General features: G+C 44.1%; 1 protein-coding gene across 1 annotated transcript in view; it reads left to right on the top strand.

Annotated features, from left to right (window-relative positions):
* Positions 1–3,262: 3,262 nt before the first annotated feature.
* Positions 3,263–12,918, top strand: part of NUP93 (nucleoporin 93) — a 47,403-nt gene continuing 37,747 nt past the window's right edge. The window contains exons 1-7 of the mRNA XM_073605531.1: positions 3,263–3,415; positions 6,964–7,155; positions 7,444–7,561; positions 8,679–8,741; positions 8,863–8,991; positions 9,080–9,154; positions 11,674–11,766. Of these exons, the coding sequence (XP_073461632.1) occupies positions 3,348–3,415; positions 6,964–7,155; positions 7,444–7,561; positions 8,679–8,741; positions 8,863–8,991; positions 9,080–9,154; positions 11,674–11,766 (738 nt within the window). The 5' untranslated portion in view covers positions 3,263–3,347. The remainder of the gene's footprint in view (positions 3,416–6,963; positions 7,156–7,443; positions 7,562–8,678; positions 8,742–8,862; positions 8,992–9,079; positions 9,155–11,673; positions 11,767–12,918) is intronic.

The raw sequence follows: 12,918 nt of genomic DNA, 5'->3' as shown, positions 1-12,918 counted from the left end.
GCACTGATGGGCAGCACTGATTGGCACTGATAGCAGCACTGATGGGCACTAATTGGCAGCATTGTTTGGCACTGATTGGCAGCACTGATTGGCGCTGATAGCGGCACTGATAGGCAGCATTGATGGGCCCTGATTGACAGCATTGATTGGCACTGATGGGCACTGATAGTGGCACTGATAGGCAGCACTGATAGTGACACTGATAGTGGCACTGATGGGCAGCACTGATAGTGGCACTGATTGCCAGCATTGATTGGCACTGATAGGCAGCCCTGATTGGCGATGATAGCGGAACTGATGGGCATTGATTGGCACTGATGGGCAAATAATGATGGGCACTGATAGCGGCACTGATAGGCGGCACTGATTGTCACTGATGGGCAGCACTGGTTGCCACTGATAACGGCACTGATATGCAGCACTTAAGGGCACTGATGGGCACTGATTGCGGCACTGATGGGCACTGATTGGCAGCATTGATTGGCACTGATAGCGACACTGATTGCCACTGATAACGGCACTAATATGCAGCACTTAAGGGCACTGACTGCGGCACTGATGGGTACTTATTGCGGCACTGATTGATAGCATTGATTGGTACTGATGGGCACTGATAGAGGCACTAATGAGCAGTACTGATTGGCACTGATAGCGGCACTGATGGGCACTGATTTGCAGCATTGATTGGCACTGATGAGCATCACTGATTGGCACTGATAGTGGCACTGATTGTGGGATTGATTGGCACTGATGGGCAGCACTGTTTGGCACTGATGGGCACTGATTGTAAGCATTGATTGGCACTGATGGGCAGCACTGTTTGACACTGATGGGCAATGATTGCGGCATTGATTGGCAACATTGATTGGCACTGATAGCGTCACTGATTGGCAGGATTGATCGGCACTGATGGGCATTGATTGGCAGAATTGGTTGGCACTGATGGGTAGCACTGATTGGCACTGATAGAGTAGATCGTGAGGAGATTGTGAGGAGAGAGCTGCTCAGTGTGTGAAATTGTCAGATAATGTAACTACATGCAGGGAGAAGATCAGCTGTCACAACTCTGTGGTGATGTTGGGGGTGGGACCCGGGGTGGGCAGGACCGAGCAGCTATCAAACACCAGCCAATGATTGGGCTGCCTAAGAAAAGGGGTGGGCCACATACATGTAGCGGCACACCCAGACCCCATCCCATTGGCTGGTGTTTGTTGTCCTTTCGGTCCTATCCACCCCGACATTACCACTAAGTTGTGACAGCTGGTCTCTCTCTCTCTCTGCAAGCCATTACATTAGCTGACAGTTTCACACACTGACCGACTCTCGCCTCATGTTCTACTCAATGTTTCACAGTCAGCGCGGGCTACACAATGCCTGGATGTAACAGGGCAGAGCAGATCTCGGGAGACAGCTCCAGGTGATTAGGGTGTGCCCAGGCACACCCAGCACACCCCGTGCGCACGCCTATGGTGTGAATGGGGAGCAGGTGTGTTAAATTTGGTGTTATCGCTCTCACTCTCTCATACTGGTCACTAGAAGTTCAACATGGCACCTCATGGCAAAGAACTCTCTGAGGATCTGAAAAAAAGAATTGTTGCTCTACATAAAGATGGCCTAGGCCAGTGATGGCGAACCTTGGCAGCCCAGATATTTTGGAACTATATTTCCCATGATGCTCATGCACTCTGCTGTGTAGTTGAGCATCATGGGAAATGTAGTTCCAAAACATCTGGGGTGCCAAGGTTCACCATCACTGGCTATAAGAAGATTGCCAAGACGATGAAACTGAGCTGCAGCACAGTGGCCAAGACCATACAGCGGTTTAACAGGACAGGTTCCACTCAGAACAGGCCTCGCCATGGTCGGCCAAAGAAGTTGAGTGCACGTGCTCAGCATCATATCCAGAGGTTGTCTTTGGGAAATAGGCGTATGAGTGCTGCCAGCATTTCTGCAGAGGTTGAAGGGGAGCTTTTTGTCTAGTGTTCTACTCCTGAGGGTGACCCCATGGCATATTGGCCAATTTTCTGAGATGGGAATGAGGGGGAACTATTAGCATGGCCCCCAACTGTCCCTGATTTCAAGGGACTCTCCCTGATTTGGAACAAAGTCCCTCTTTCCTCTTCATTTGTCCCTCATTTTGGTCTGATCTAGATAGTTTTATCTTTCAAAACATGTTTCACAGTGTTAAACCTTTCAACCAAATTCTAAATTTCTGCATTTGTAAATTTCAAAAGCCAAATATAAAGGAATAGTAGTGGTAAAAAGAAAAAAAAAGCACTTGTGGGTTTAACTAATAATTCTTTATGTATAATTTTCTTTTAAGGGGGTGTGTCCTATGCCTACATACCTTTGCTAATAAGTGTCCCTCATTCCCATCTCAAAAATTTGGGAAGGAGGAGATAAACACCGCTCCAGGGTCTCTTCATAGGCAAAAAATGAATCGATTTAGGTTTGGAGGTCACAGGTGCTGGCTTAATGCTGATAGCAATAGATATGAATAGGTTCTGGACAGCCGCACTCAAATAATAGCCGAGTTTATTGAAGGATGCACATCAAAATACAAAGGATCACAGCAGACAAAAACGAGCTGACATTTCGCACTGGCGTCAGTGCTTACTCATAGCCTGAGTAAGCACTGACGCCAGTGCGAAACGTCAGCTCGTTTTTGTCTGCTGTGATCCTTTGTATTTTGATGTGCATCCTTCAATAAACTCGGCTATTATTTGAGTGCGGCTGTCCAGAACCTTTTCATATCTATCAAAAATTTGGGAGGTATGTATCAGCAAAAGCATGTAAGCATAGGACACACCCCTGCCACTCCCCCTTAAAGGAGAATTGTACAAAAAATTTGATTGGTTAAACCCACAAGTGCTTTTTTTAAAAATTTATTTACCTCTACTATTTCTTTAAATTGGCTTTTGGAATTTAGAAATGCCGCCAATTAGAAAGTTTTTTTTTATCACTTCTTTTTTTATTACTTTTTCATATAGACAACAAAAAGGATGAAAGGTTTAGCTAAATACTTTTTGATAGATACTGTAAGTAGTGTATTTCATATTCAACTATATAGATCAGATCTAAATGAGGGACACATGAGAAGGAAAGAGGGACTGAACGAGGGACAGTCCATAGAAATCAGGGACAGTTTGGAGCTATGGATCGCCTCTGTGTCCTCCGAAGAACAGAAGAGGAAATAGATGTGTATGTGAAGCGGTCACACTGATAGGGACAGTCCATAGAAATCAGGGACATTACTATACAGCGAAGGTCACTTTATTTATCTAGAAACAGAAACCCCTGTCTGCGCTTTGACACGCTGAATAAAGTTTTTTTCGTGGCCGCGCAGCATGCTGGGAGGAAGCCGGCCAATCAGAGAGCAGGAGCCGGAGAGCGCGAGGAGAGCGGAGCAGAGAAGGTATGGTGGGAGTGAGAGGCATGTGAGGGGGAAGGAAGCCGGGGAGACCCGGGGGACGGGTGTGTTATGTACGGGGAAGTAGAGGGACAGCGGCCGGTCTCTGGCTTGTGATAGCCGGCCTCCTCCTCCTCAGTGTATATGAGGGAAGTGAGGTGTACAGGCCCTGAGCTGGTCACACATTGCCCTCTATGACTCCTGGGGGCTCCTTTAGGTCCCATTCACACCTATGACAATGTGTGTTATCGCAGCCTATGAGAGAGATGTGCTGTGCTTGCAGTGCCATTAGTTTAAACTGGGGGGTGGCAAAAATGCGTGGTTGAGCCTGGTTTTTACTCCCCGCCAACCGCCCTGCCATAAACAGTGGCGTCACTAGGGTGGCCAGAGGGGGCCATGACCCCCACCCCATGTATGTGCCCCCAAATTTAAATTAAACTGACACTGGGAGCATGGACATCCGCAACTCAGAGCAGAAATAGGGATTATTTCACCACTTTCGGGCGAAGTGATCTACTGCACTGCGGCTCCCGACAATTAAATCGATATATGTCGGCAGAATGGCACGGGTGGGCAAAAGAGCGTACAGGTACGTCCCCTTTAAGAAGCGGCACTGTGGCGTGCCCACCCTGTTCTCTGTGACCGCAGGTCCCGCAGACTCGATGTCCGCCGGGTGCCCGCGATCGTGTCATGGAGCGGTAGAACGGGGAGATGCTATTGTAAACAAAGCATTTCCATGTTCTGCCTTGTCACATGACAGAGATCACTGCTCCCTGTCATCGGGAGTAGTGTCCGCTATCATGTGAGTCGAAGCCCATCACTCCCCACAGTTAGAATCACTCCCTAGGACACACTTAACCCCTTGAATGGTTAACTCCTTCCCTAACAGTGTCATTTTCACAGTAATCAGTGCATTTTTATAGCACTGATCGCTGTATAAATGACAATGGTCCCAAGATAGTGTCCGTCATAATGTCGCAGTCACGATAAAAAAACGCAGATCGCCGCCATTACTAATTTAAAAAAAAAAATAATAATAATACAAATGCCATAAAACTATCCTCTATTTTGTAGACGCTATAAATTTTGTGCAACCTAATCAATAAACGCTTATTGCGCTTTTTTTTTTTTTTTCCAAAAATATGTAGAATACATATCGGCCTAAACTGAAGGAAAAATTTGTTTGTTTATAGGGGGATTTTTATTATAGCAAAAACAAAAAGTAAAAGATATTGCTTTTTTTTCCAAAATTGTCGCTCTTTTTGTTTATAGCTCAAAAAATAAAAACTGCAGAGGTGATCAAATATCACCAAAATGAAGCTCTATTTGTGGGGAAAAAAGGACGTCAATTTTGTTTGGGTACAACGTCGCACGACCGCGCAACTGTCAGTTAAAGCAAAGCAGTGCCGTAACGTAAAAAGTGCTCTGGTCAGGAAGGGGGTAATTCCTTTCGGTGCTGAAGTGGTTAAAGTCCCGCCCCCTTCTATATCAATACACTGAGGCAGGATAGGGTTTTATTTTAATGGTCGGAAGCCGCAGTGCGGTAGATCACTCCGCCTGAACTCGAAAGTGATAGTGACCTGTCCCCTGTATGTCCCACACCGCGCAGTCCGTTGCCCAGCTCGGTTCTCAAGAGGAAGGGACACCACCGGTCCCTGGCTCAGGAGAATGCTGCAGAAGAAGCACTGCACCCAGTTCCCGGGCCCCAAGTAGAAGTCGGCTGGACCCGGTGCAGAATGGTTGCCATCTGTCAGGATTCACCCTGTGATGGCACTGATAGCTTCCCTCTGTCCTCTCCTTCCCGCTGCTGTGGGGGAAAGGGGGTTACTAGGCTTCAGTTTGTGAATGAATGGTAAGCTTCTCAGCACAGAGCACTTCCCATTCATTCACTGTGCAGTGAAGCTGAGGCTGCAGAGAGAGGGACTAGGGAATCTCTGTCCTCAGTCCCTTTCCCTGTCTAAAAGTGAGATATTAGGGGTCTGTTTAGACCCTGATATTTTACCAAAGCCCCCAAACAGGGCTACAGGTCCCAGCATGAACATGTGAGATCTAAGGAGTTACATCTTTAGATCTAAGGGGTTCATCCTGGGGCTTGTAGTCCTTCAATTTTGGAGGGAGTCATCTTTAGATCTGAGTTAATGTTGGAACTTGTAGTCCTTCATTTTTTTGGGGATGTGACCCCCCCCCCAAAACTGAAAGATTACAGGTTCCAGCATGAGCCCCTCATAGCTAAGGATGTGACACACTCCCCTCCCCCAATGGAGGGTATAGGAATCGGGTAGGTCAGTGTAGGGATCGGGGTGGCCAGGTAGGTCAGTGTAGGGATCGGGGTGGACAAGTAGGTCAGTGTAGGGATCGGGGTGGCCAGGTAGGTCAGTGTAGGGATCGGGGTGGACAAGTAGGTCAGTGTAGGAATCAGGTAGGTCAGTCTAGTGGAGAATAAAACAAAGGCGAATTTGTAACAAGACCTTTGGAGTGCATTCTATTCTTGGGGAAATAATTTTTTTTTTAAATACATATATATATGTAACACAATTATATATAATTGTGTTTTATAGTTGCCCCCCCCCCCCCCTACTTTTGTCCCTGTCCCCCCCCATGTGCCCCCCAGGGGGGTTGGGGGGGTGAGTGCTAAAAGTGGAGCTTCCCCTTTTGGGTGGAGCTCCGCTTTAAGCTGCAATAGGCAGCAGACGGGGGTGTTTATATGCCGTGGCTGCGATGCTTCACACCCTCAGCAAAGTTGACACAGCTTGCAGCTATTGGTGGGCAGCAAGCAGTACCACATTAATTTAGTAGGTGTGTTTGGTGTGCCATTAAAAATGAATTGCACATTTAAAGAGAGCAGCGTGTTTCCTGCACCACCAATGCTGTGAGCGGGCCCTGACAGAAACATTCCTCCTCCACCCAGCTCAGAGAGAATAAACAAATGGCCCTTCACCTGGCACAGTCTGTGTGAATAAAGCTCTTTCTGAAAATGCTGGTTGTGTGGTTGATGTGATGATTCGTTGGCTTTAGTTGTTCCTGAGTCACAGACCAGGAATGTATATGCAGAAGAGCAGGAGTTCTGACTTCACTGGGTACATGCTTGTCCCAGGTCTCGCCTTGGGACTATGTTGAAGCCAGTGATAGCCAGGTAGCTGGCATTTTCAGGTCGGCCTCTACTATGCTTTTTGCAGGCTTCCAAAATACTTCTTTAGATCGTCCCACTGGGAAGGTTTCCCTTAATGTGGAGTTCCAGACTCTAAAAACCAAAAAAAAGGAAAAGTCAGCAGCTACAAATACTGCAGCTGCTGACTTTTAATATAAAGACACTTACCTGTCCCTGTATCCCGTGATGTCGGCACCCCAAGTCGATCCATCCGTCTTGCTTCCCGGAAATTGCATAGATCGCCACACAGTGATTGCGCCGATCTTACCTGGAAGTGAAAGCAGGTAACTGCTTTTGACAGGTATCCGTCCCCCCCCCCCTCCGGAAAAAAATAATTAAAAATATATATATATTATACACAGTGTATGTACTTTAGTGGCTAGTATTAACTTAATATATGTTACAGATCTTCCCTCATAATGGACGGTGAGGGCTTTGGAGAGCTCCTGCAGCAAGCAGAACAATTGGCTGCAGAGACAGAAGGAATCACAGAGCTGCCTCATGTGGAAAGAAATCTTCAGGAAATCCAGCAAGCTGGAGAGAGGCTCCGCTCCAGGACTATGACCCGTACTTCCCAGGAGTCAGCCAATGTTAAAGCGTAAGAACTAACCTGATTTGTATTATGCATAACCTATGAATGTGAGTTAGGGACCTTAGAGTGTAAGCTCCTTGAGGGTAGGGACTGATGTGAATGTACAATGTATATGTAAAGTGCTGAGTAAATTGACGGCGCTATATAGGTACCTGAAATAAATAAAATAAATAACCTGTAGTCAGCAGATGAGCATTGTCTTTATTCAAAGGAGGAAGTCTTTTTATAAGTTATATGTATGTAATTATGTTGTAATAGAAAATGGCTCAAGCTTTGCTTATATCCCATCTTTAGGTCAGTTTTGCTGGGTTCCAGAGGGTTGGACATCTCTCACATATCCCAGAGACTAGAAAGTCTCAGTGCAGTAACAACTTTTGAGCCTCTTGAGCCAGTGAAGGACACAGATATCCAGGTGAGTTTGTGGGCTGTGCCTATATGTCTAATGTTACTGTGTAACATTGTATTTGTGTAGGTCCTCTGGTGTGTGTGTTTTATTTTTAATATAAACATGTTTGTATGTTTTTAACTTGGATTAATCTCAGATTTATTAGTTGATATGGCTCTCTTTATCATTTTTTGTGGACATCACTGGCTAAAGTCTTTAGAAACTGTCCCTTCTAAGGCTGTTGAACTCCTAATTTCCCCACTGTGCTCCTCCCACCTACATCATTACTGTGCCTTGTAGTGACATAGGGGTCAGCAATGGGGGGCCTGGAGGTAGCCATAGTAGCTTTGTAAATCTGACTACAGTCAAGGCTAGCTGGATCTCATAGGGAGGTTGCTGAGAGGACCAAAGTCTAACTACGCAAAATATCTGCTTTTAAAAGAATTTTTCCCAAATCCTCTTCCAGGATGGCTACCTGAGTGATGATTAGTTCCATCTTCAACAGGCAACACACAAACCAGAAAGATATGAAAAAAAAGGTCCCTCATGCTCAGTTTTGTTTGACTGACTGTCCTGGCATACACTACATAATGTTTGTCACGTTTCCCCTGACTCTAGTGATTGTCAGGCCCCCCTCAGTTGACTAGGTCCTGTTTGTTTTTGAACCTGAAGTTATCCCTGTTATATCTGGACTTTTGCTTCTTTACTGTATGCAGGCAACTCGGGCAGACCAATGCTTTGGCTGTCCCTTCTGTAAATGGGAAGTGTGCAGTGGTCATTGGTTCCTCCTGGTGGGTCTCTCCCCGAGATTTCCTGGTGGTGTGGTGTCTGCTATATCGCAAGTTGCCAGGGAGAATCAAAATGGCGCCGGCTCCATTTCTAGCACCAGATAATGACTCGCTTCTGGTGCAAGGCACACACATGCCATCTGTCCTGTACATCCATTCTGCCCGGCCTCTGAGAGCCATTAAATAGAAAAAAAAATGTGTATATATTTGAGATGTTGCAAGCTTATTTTTCTTCATTGGGCTTTCCTTGGTGCCCAGAACACCGCTGGTTGCAAATATGACAGGAAGTTAATCTTACCGATAAGCAGAGTTGCCCTAGTTTAAGACTGGTGTCTCATTTATTGGTTCTATTTCAGGGATTCCTTAAAAATGAAAAAGACAATGCACTATTTGCAGCAATTGAAGAATCCAGGAGAAGAGTGAGTATCTCTCTGAAACAAGAGACTGTTTTATGTATCAATAAAAAGAATAGCTGTTTTCTTAAGCTTTAGAATAACTTCAAAGATGAAGTGATGTCAGATGCATCTGCTTGTACTGTAGACATTTGCCATGGCAGAGGAGTACCACAGGGAGTCTATGCTTGTGGAGTGGGAACAGGTGAAACAGAGGATCCTCCACACCCTGCTTGCATCTGGAGAGGATGATTTAGGATTTTCTCAGGAAACAGAGGTTTGTCACTTCCCTGTCACCTCAGAAATTGCCCCTGCCTAGATGATGAACCATGCATGCAACGTTTGTGTCTTTCTTGTCTCCGTAGACTAGTTACATCAGTGAGCTTGGACCTCCTGGCCGCAGTTCCCTCGATAGTGTGGAAATGGCATATGCACGACAGGTAAAGCACAACAGTGGCAAATCGAAAAGGATTGCTGTTTTAACAGTCTGAAACAGGGTGGAAACTGCCCTCTAAAGTTCTAGCATATGACGGATGAATCACAGGGGGAAATGCTTAGAGGGAGAAGGGGCCTTATCTCAACAGAAGCTTAAAACCCATGAACAGCCTGGGCCCAGGAGGCAGGGGAGAGCACAGGGATTGACTTAAAGAATCCAAGAGGTACTTGCATGATCCACAAGCTTTTGCACTTTGTCACTGTTATTTTGAATTGCTAGGTACCTGTTTTCAGTCAGTGTAAGAAAATATGTAAATGAGTGTCAGATTTAGTAATTTAGTCAAGTGTGAAAAAGAGGGAGTAATCAGTGGGAGTAGGAGTCAACAGGGTCAATATGGTGGATATAGGTGCACAGAGAGAAAGTGCTCATCATTCAACACTGAATGTGTTTACAGGGTAATCAAGCAATTTTCTTTTCTGTGGTGGAAGGAAAGAAAATCACATAATGTATGGCCTGCTTAACCACTTCCGGACTGGCTCACGCCGATATACGTTGGCACTTTAAAGAGGGATTGTTATGGCAGCAGCTAGCTACCTTAACTCCGGTATCCTCTTCTTCATTGAGCCGTCCGGTTTCAAATAAAAGTGGCCTCTGCGGTGGATTCGCCGCAAGATCACTTTTATCGGCGGGTGCCCTCCGCCACTTACCGGAGCAGTCGGTACCGGCGGAGGCGATTGGGTCCTCTCCCTGGGTTGGTATGGAGACGAATGAAGGGAAGATGGCCCCCACCCGTCTCCATACCATTGCAGGGCGGAAGTGACGTTTTGACTTTTTTTTTTTTTTTTTTAATATTATTTATTTATTTATTGCATTTTAGTGTAAATATGACCCCAGATCTCATATTTAAGAGGTCCTGTCATGCTTTTTTTTTCTATTACAAGGAATGTTTACATAAACATACAAACATATGTTTACATATTTACATAAATAAAAGTGACACAATTTTTTTTAAAAGAACAGTGAAAAAATATAAAATTAAAATAAATAATAAAAAAAAATTTTAAACGCGCCCCATCCCACCGAGCTCGTGTGCAGAAGCGAACGCATATGTGAGCAGCGCCCACCTATGAAAACTGTGTTAAAACCAAACATGTGAAGGATCGCCTCGATTGGTAGAGTGAGAGTAATAATTTTACCCTAGACCTCCTCTAACTCAAAACAAGCAACCTGTAGAATTTTTTTTTTAAACGTCGCCAATGGAGATTTTTAAGGGGAAAAGTTTGTCGCCATTCCATGAGCGGGCGCAATTTTGAAGCGTAACATGTTGAGAATCAATTTACTCTGCGTAACATTATGTTTCACAATATAAAAAAAATTGGGCTAACTGCGGTTAAAGCAGTTCTCCAGTCACTTTAAAAAAAAATTAATACTGTAGCTGCTGACTTATTAAGACACCTGGCTGTCCAGATATCCAGCGCGGTACTCACCTCAGCCAGTTCTCCACTGGTCTTTGGGTCACTGGCGCTTGCATGCTTAAGCAATTCTAGTGGAAGTGGGGAACAGGTACCCGTCCAAACTAGGTCCCCCCAAATATAAAGTTAATGCTCCAAAAGTTGGAGGGGAGGGAAGAGCAGAAATTAAATTTTTCAGTGAAGTTCCTCTTTAAATGGTCAGGTAGTAGATGAATCAAATCATGAAATGGAATATAGTTTAGAGATCACATGTGAAGGGCCTTTTTGTATATAAACATAGGTCTTTTAATGGACTTTATTTTGCCCATTGCTCCACTTTCAAAGATCAGTATGATAAGGCAAGTAATGTTTTTTAAATTGAGGATCAGTGGCATTCTCTCTTTCAGTTGTGATAAGTTTTTTTTTTTTTTTTTTTTTTTTTTTTTTTTTTTTTTTTTTTTTTACGGCACACTTGTGAGGGATGTGTGCTGTCATTGCTGTCGTTTCTTAGCTGTATCTAAAATGCTAACTGCTCAGCATTGCCTAGCCAGAACATTTTGGAGACACAGACCTGTAATAAGCATGCTGCAACTGATAGAGAAGAGGCAGAATTCCTTATTTCTGTTTCTTTAGGGTCAGGTATTTGGGAAGTACTGAAAAACAAGAATGTGATATATTGCAGCCTTAGATGTGGTGTTTGTGTTAGTGTTTTTTTTCTTTTTTCAGGCTCCCTTTATTTTCAACTGGTAATACAAAAAATAACACTTATCCTGTCCCTGAGTGGCTAGGCACACTCACTTTTCACTCTATCCACGGTATCTACAGAGGCAGCCTGTATTAATAGTGTGGGGGGTGGGAGGATTAGAAGTTTACAGAGAAAGATTTCAGTTTAGCTAACATGAAGTGACAAGAACTAGTGATATTAGCAAGTATTTTCTGTACTTCTGAAAACTAATGCAGCCACCACATCTGAAGACTTGTAAGCTACAATATACTTTTTGTTCTTGGGTTTAGATATATATTTTGAATAATTAGCATTGTAAACTATTATTATTGTTTTTGTTCTGTGCAGATTTATGTGTACAATGAGAAGGTTGTGAGTGGAAACCTGCAGCCCAGTCTGGTGGATTTGTTCACAGCTGTTGCTGAGAAACTAGATGACAAGGTAAGACTCTCAGAGAGCAGCTTCGCCTTAGAGTTCAGACCTGTGCTATATGGAGCATAATACACCATCTACAAGACTTTAAAAGGATTACAGTGTATGTATAAAGCTGAAGATGGCAGGTTGTGTGCTTTTATACAGGTCACAAGTGAACTTCTCATATAAACTACTGCAGTGAGTGTATTGTACTTTAACCACTTCAGCCCCGGAAGATTTTACCCCCTTCCTGACCAAAGCACTTTTTACAATTTGGCACTGCGTTGCTTTAACTGACAATTGCACAGTCGTGTGACACTGTACCCAAACAAAATTTGCGTCCTTTTTTCCACAAATAGAGCTTTCTTTTGGTGGTATTTGATCACTGGGGTTTTTATTTTTTACGCTATAAACAAAAAAAGAGCGACAATTTTGAAAAAATTAAACAATATTTTTTACCTTTTTGCTATAATAAAAATCCCCCAAATGTTTTAAAAAAAACCAAATTTCTTCATTCGTTTAGGCCAATATATATTCTTCTACATTATTCTTGTTAAAAAAAAATCGCAATAAGTGTATATTGATTTTGATTGGTTTGTGCAAAAGTTATAGTGTCAAAACTATGGGAAAGAGATATGACATCTTCTTCTTTTTTTTTTTTTTTTTTTTTTTTAATACTAGTAATGGCGGTGATTTGCGTTTTTGTTTTTTTTTTTTGTTTTTTTTTTTTTTTTTTTATAGCAGTATTGCGACAGACAGATTGGAGTCTTTTGACACTCTTTTGGGACCATTGGCATTTATTCAGTGATCAGTGCTGTAAAAATGCACTGATTACTGTATAAATGTCACTGGGGGCGATCAAGGGGTTAATTGTGTGTTCCCTTAGTGTGTTCTAACTGTGGGGGGATGGGATTGACTAGGAGAGGAGACATATCGTTTTTCTTACTTAGTTTGAACAAACGATATGGCTCCTCATCTCTGATAGCACGGGCATTTGTGTGTGTGGCGCTTGTGCGGGCAATCGCGTGTGGCCGGCGGTGATCGTGCCCGCCGGCCACGCGCATCGGGTCCCTCGCCATGCAGTGCGCGCCCTCTGGTGGCCGGTAAAGGAATTTACATACCGGTATGGGATTACAGAGGGGGATAACAAGGGATAACAACCCTACAGCTCCTGTCTCC

The sequence above is a fragment of the Aquarana catesbeiana genome, linkage group LG11 (genome assembly GCF_042186555.1).
Source record: "Aquarana catesbeiana isolate 2022-GZ linkage group LG11, ASM4218655v1, whole genome shotgun sequence".
Lineage (NCBI taxonomy): Eukaryota > Metazoa > Chordata > Amphibia > Anura > Ranidae > Aquarana > Aquarana catesbeiana.
This window is presented reverse-complemented; position numbering and strand designations above follow the sequence as displayed.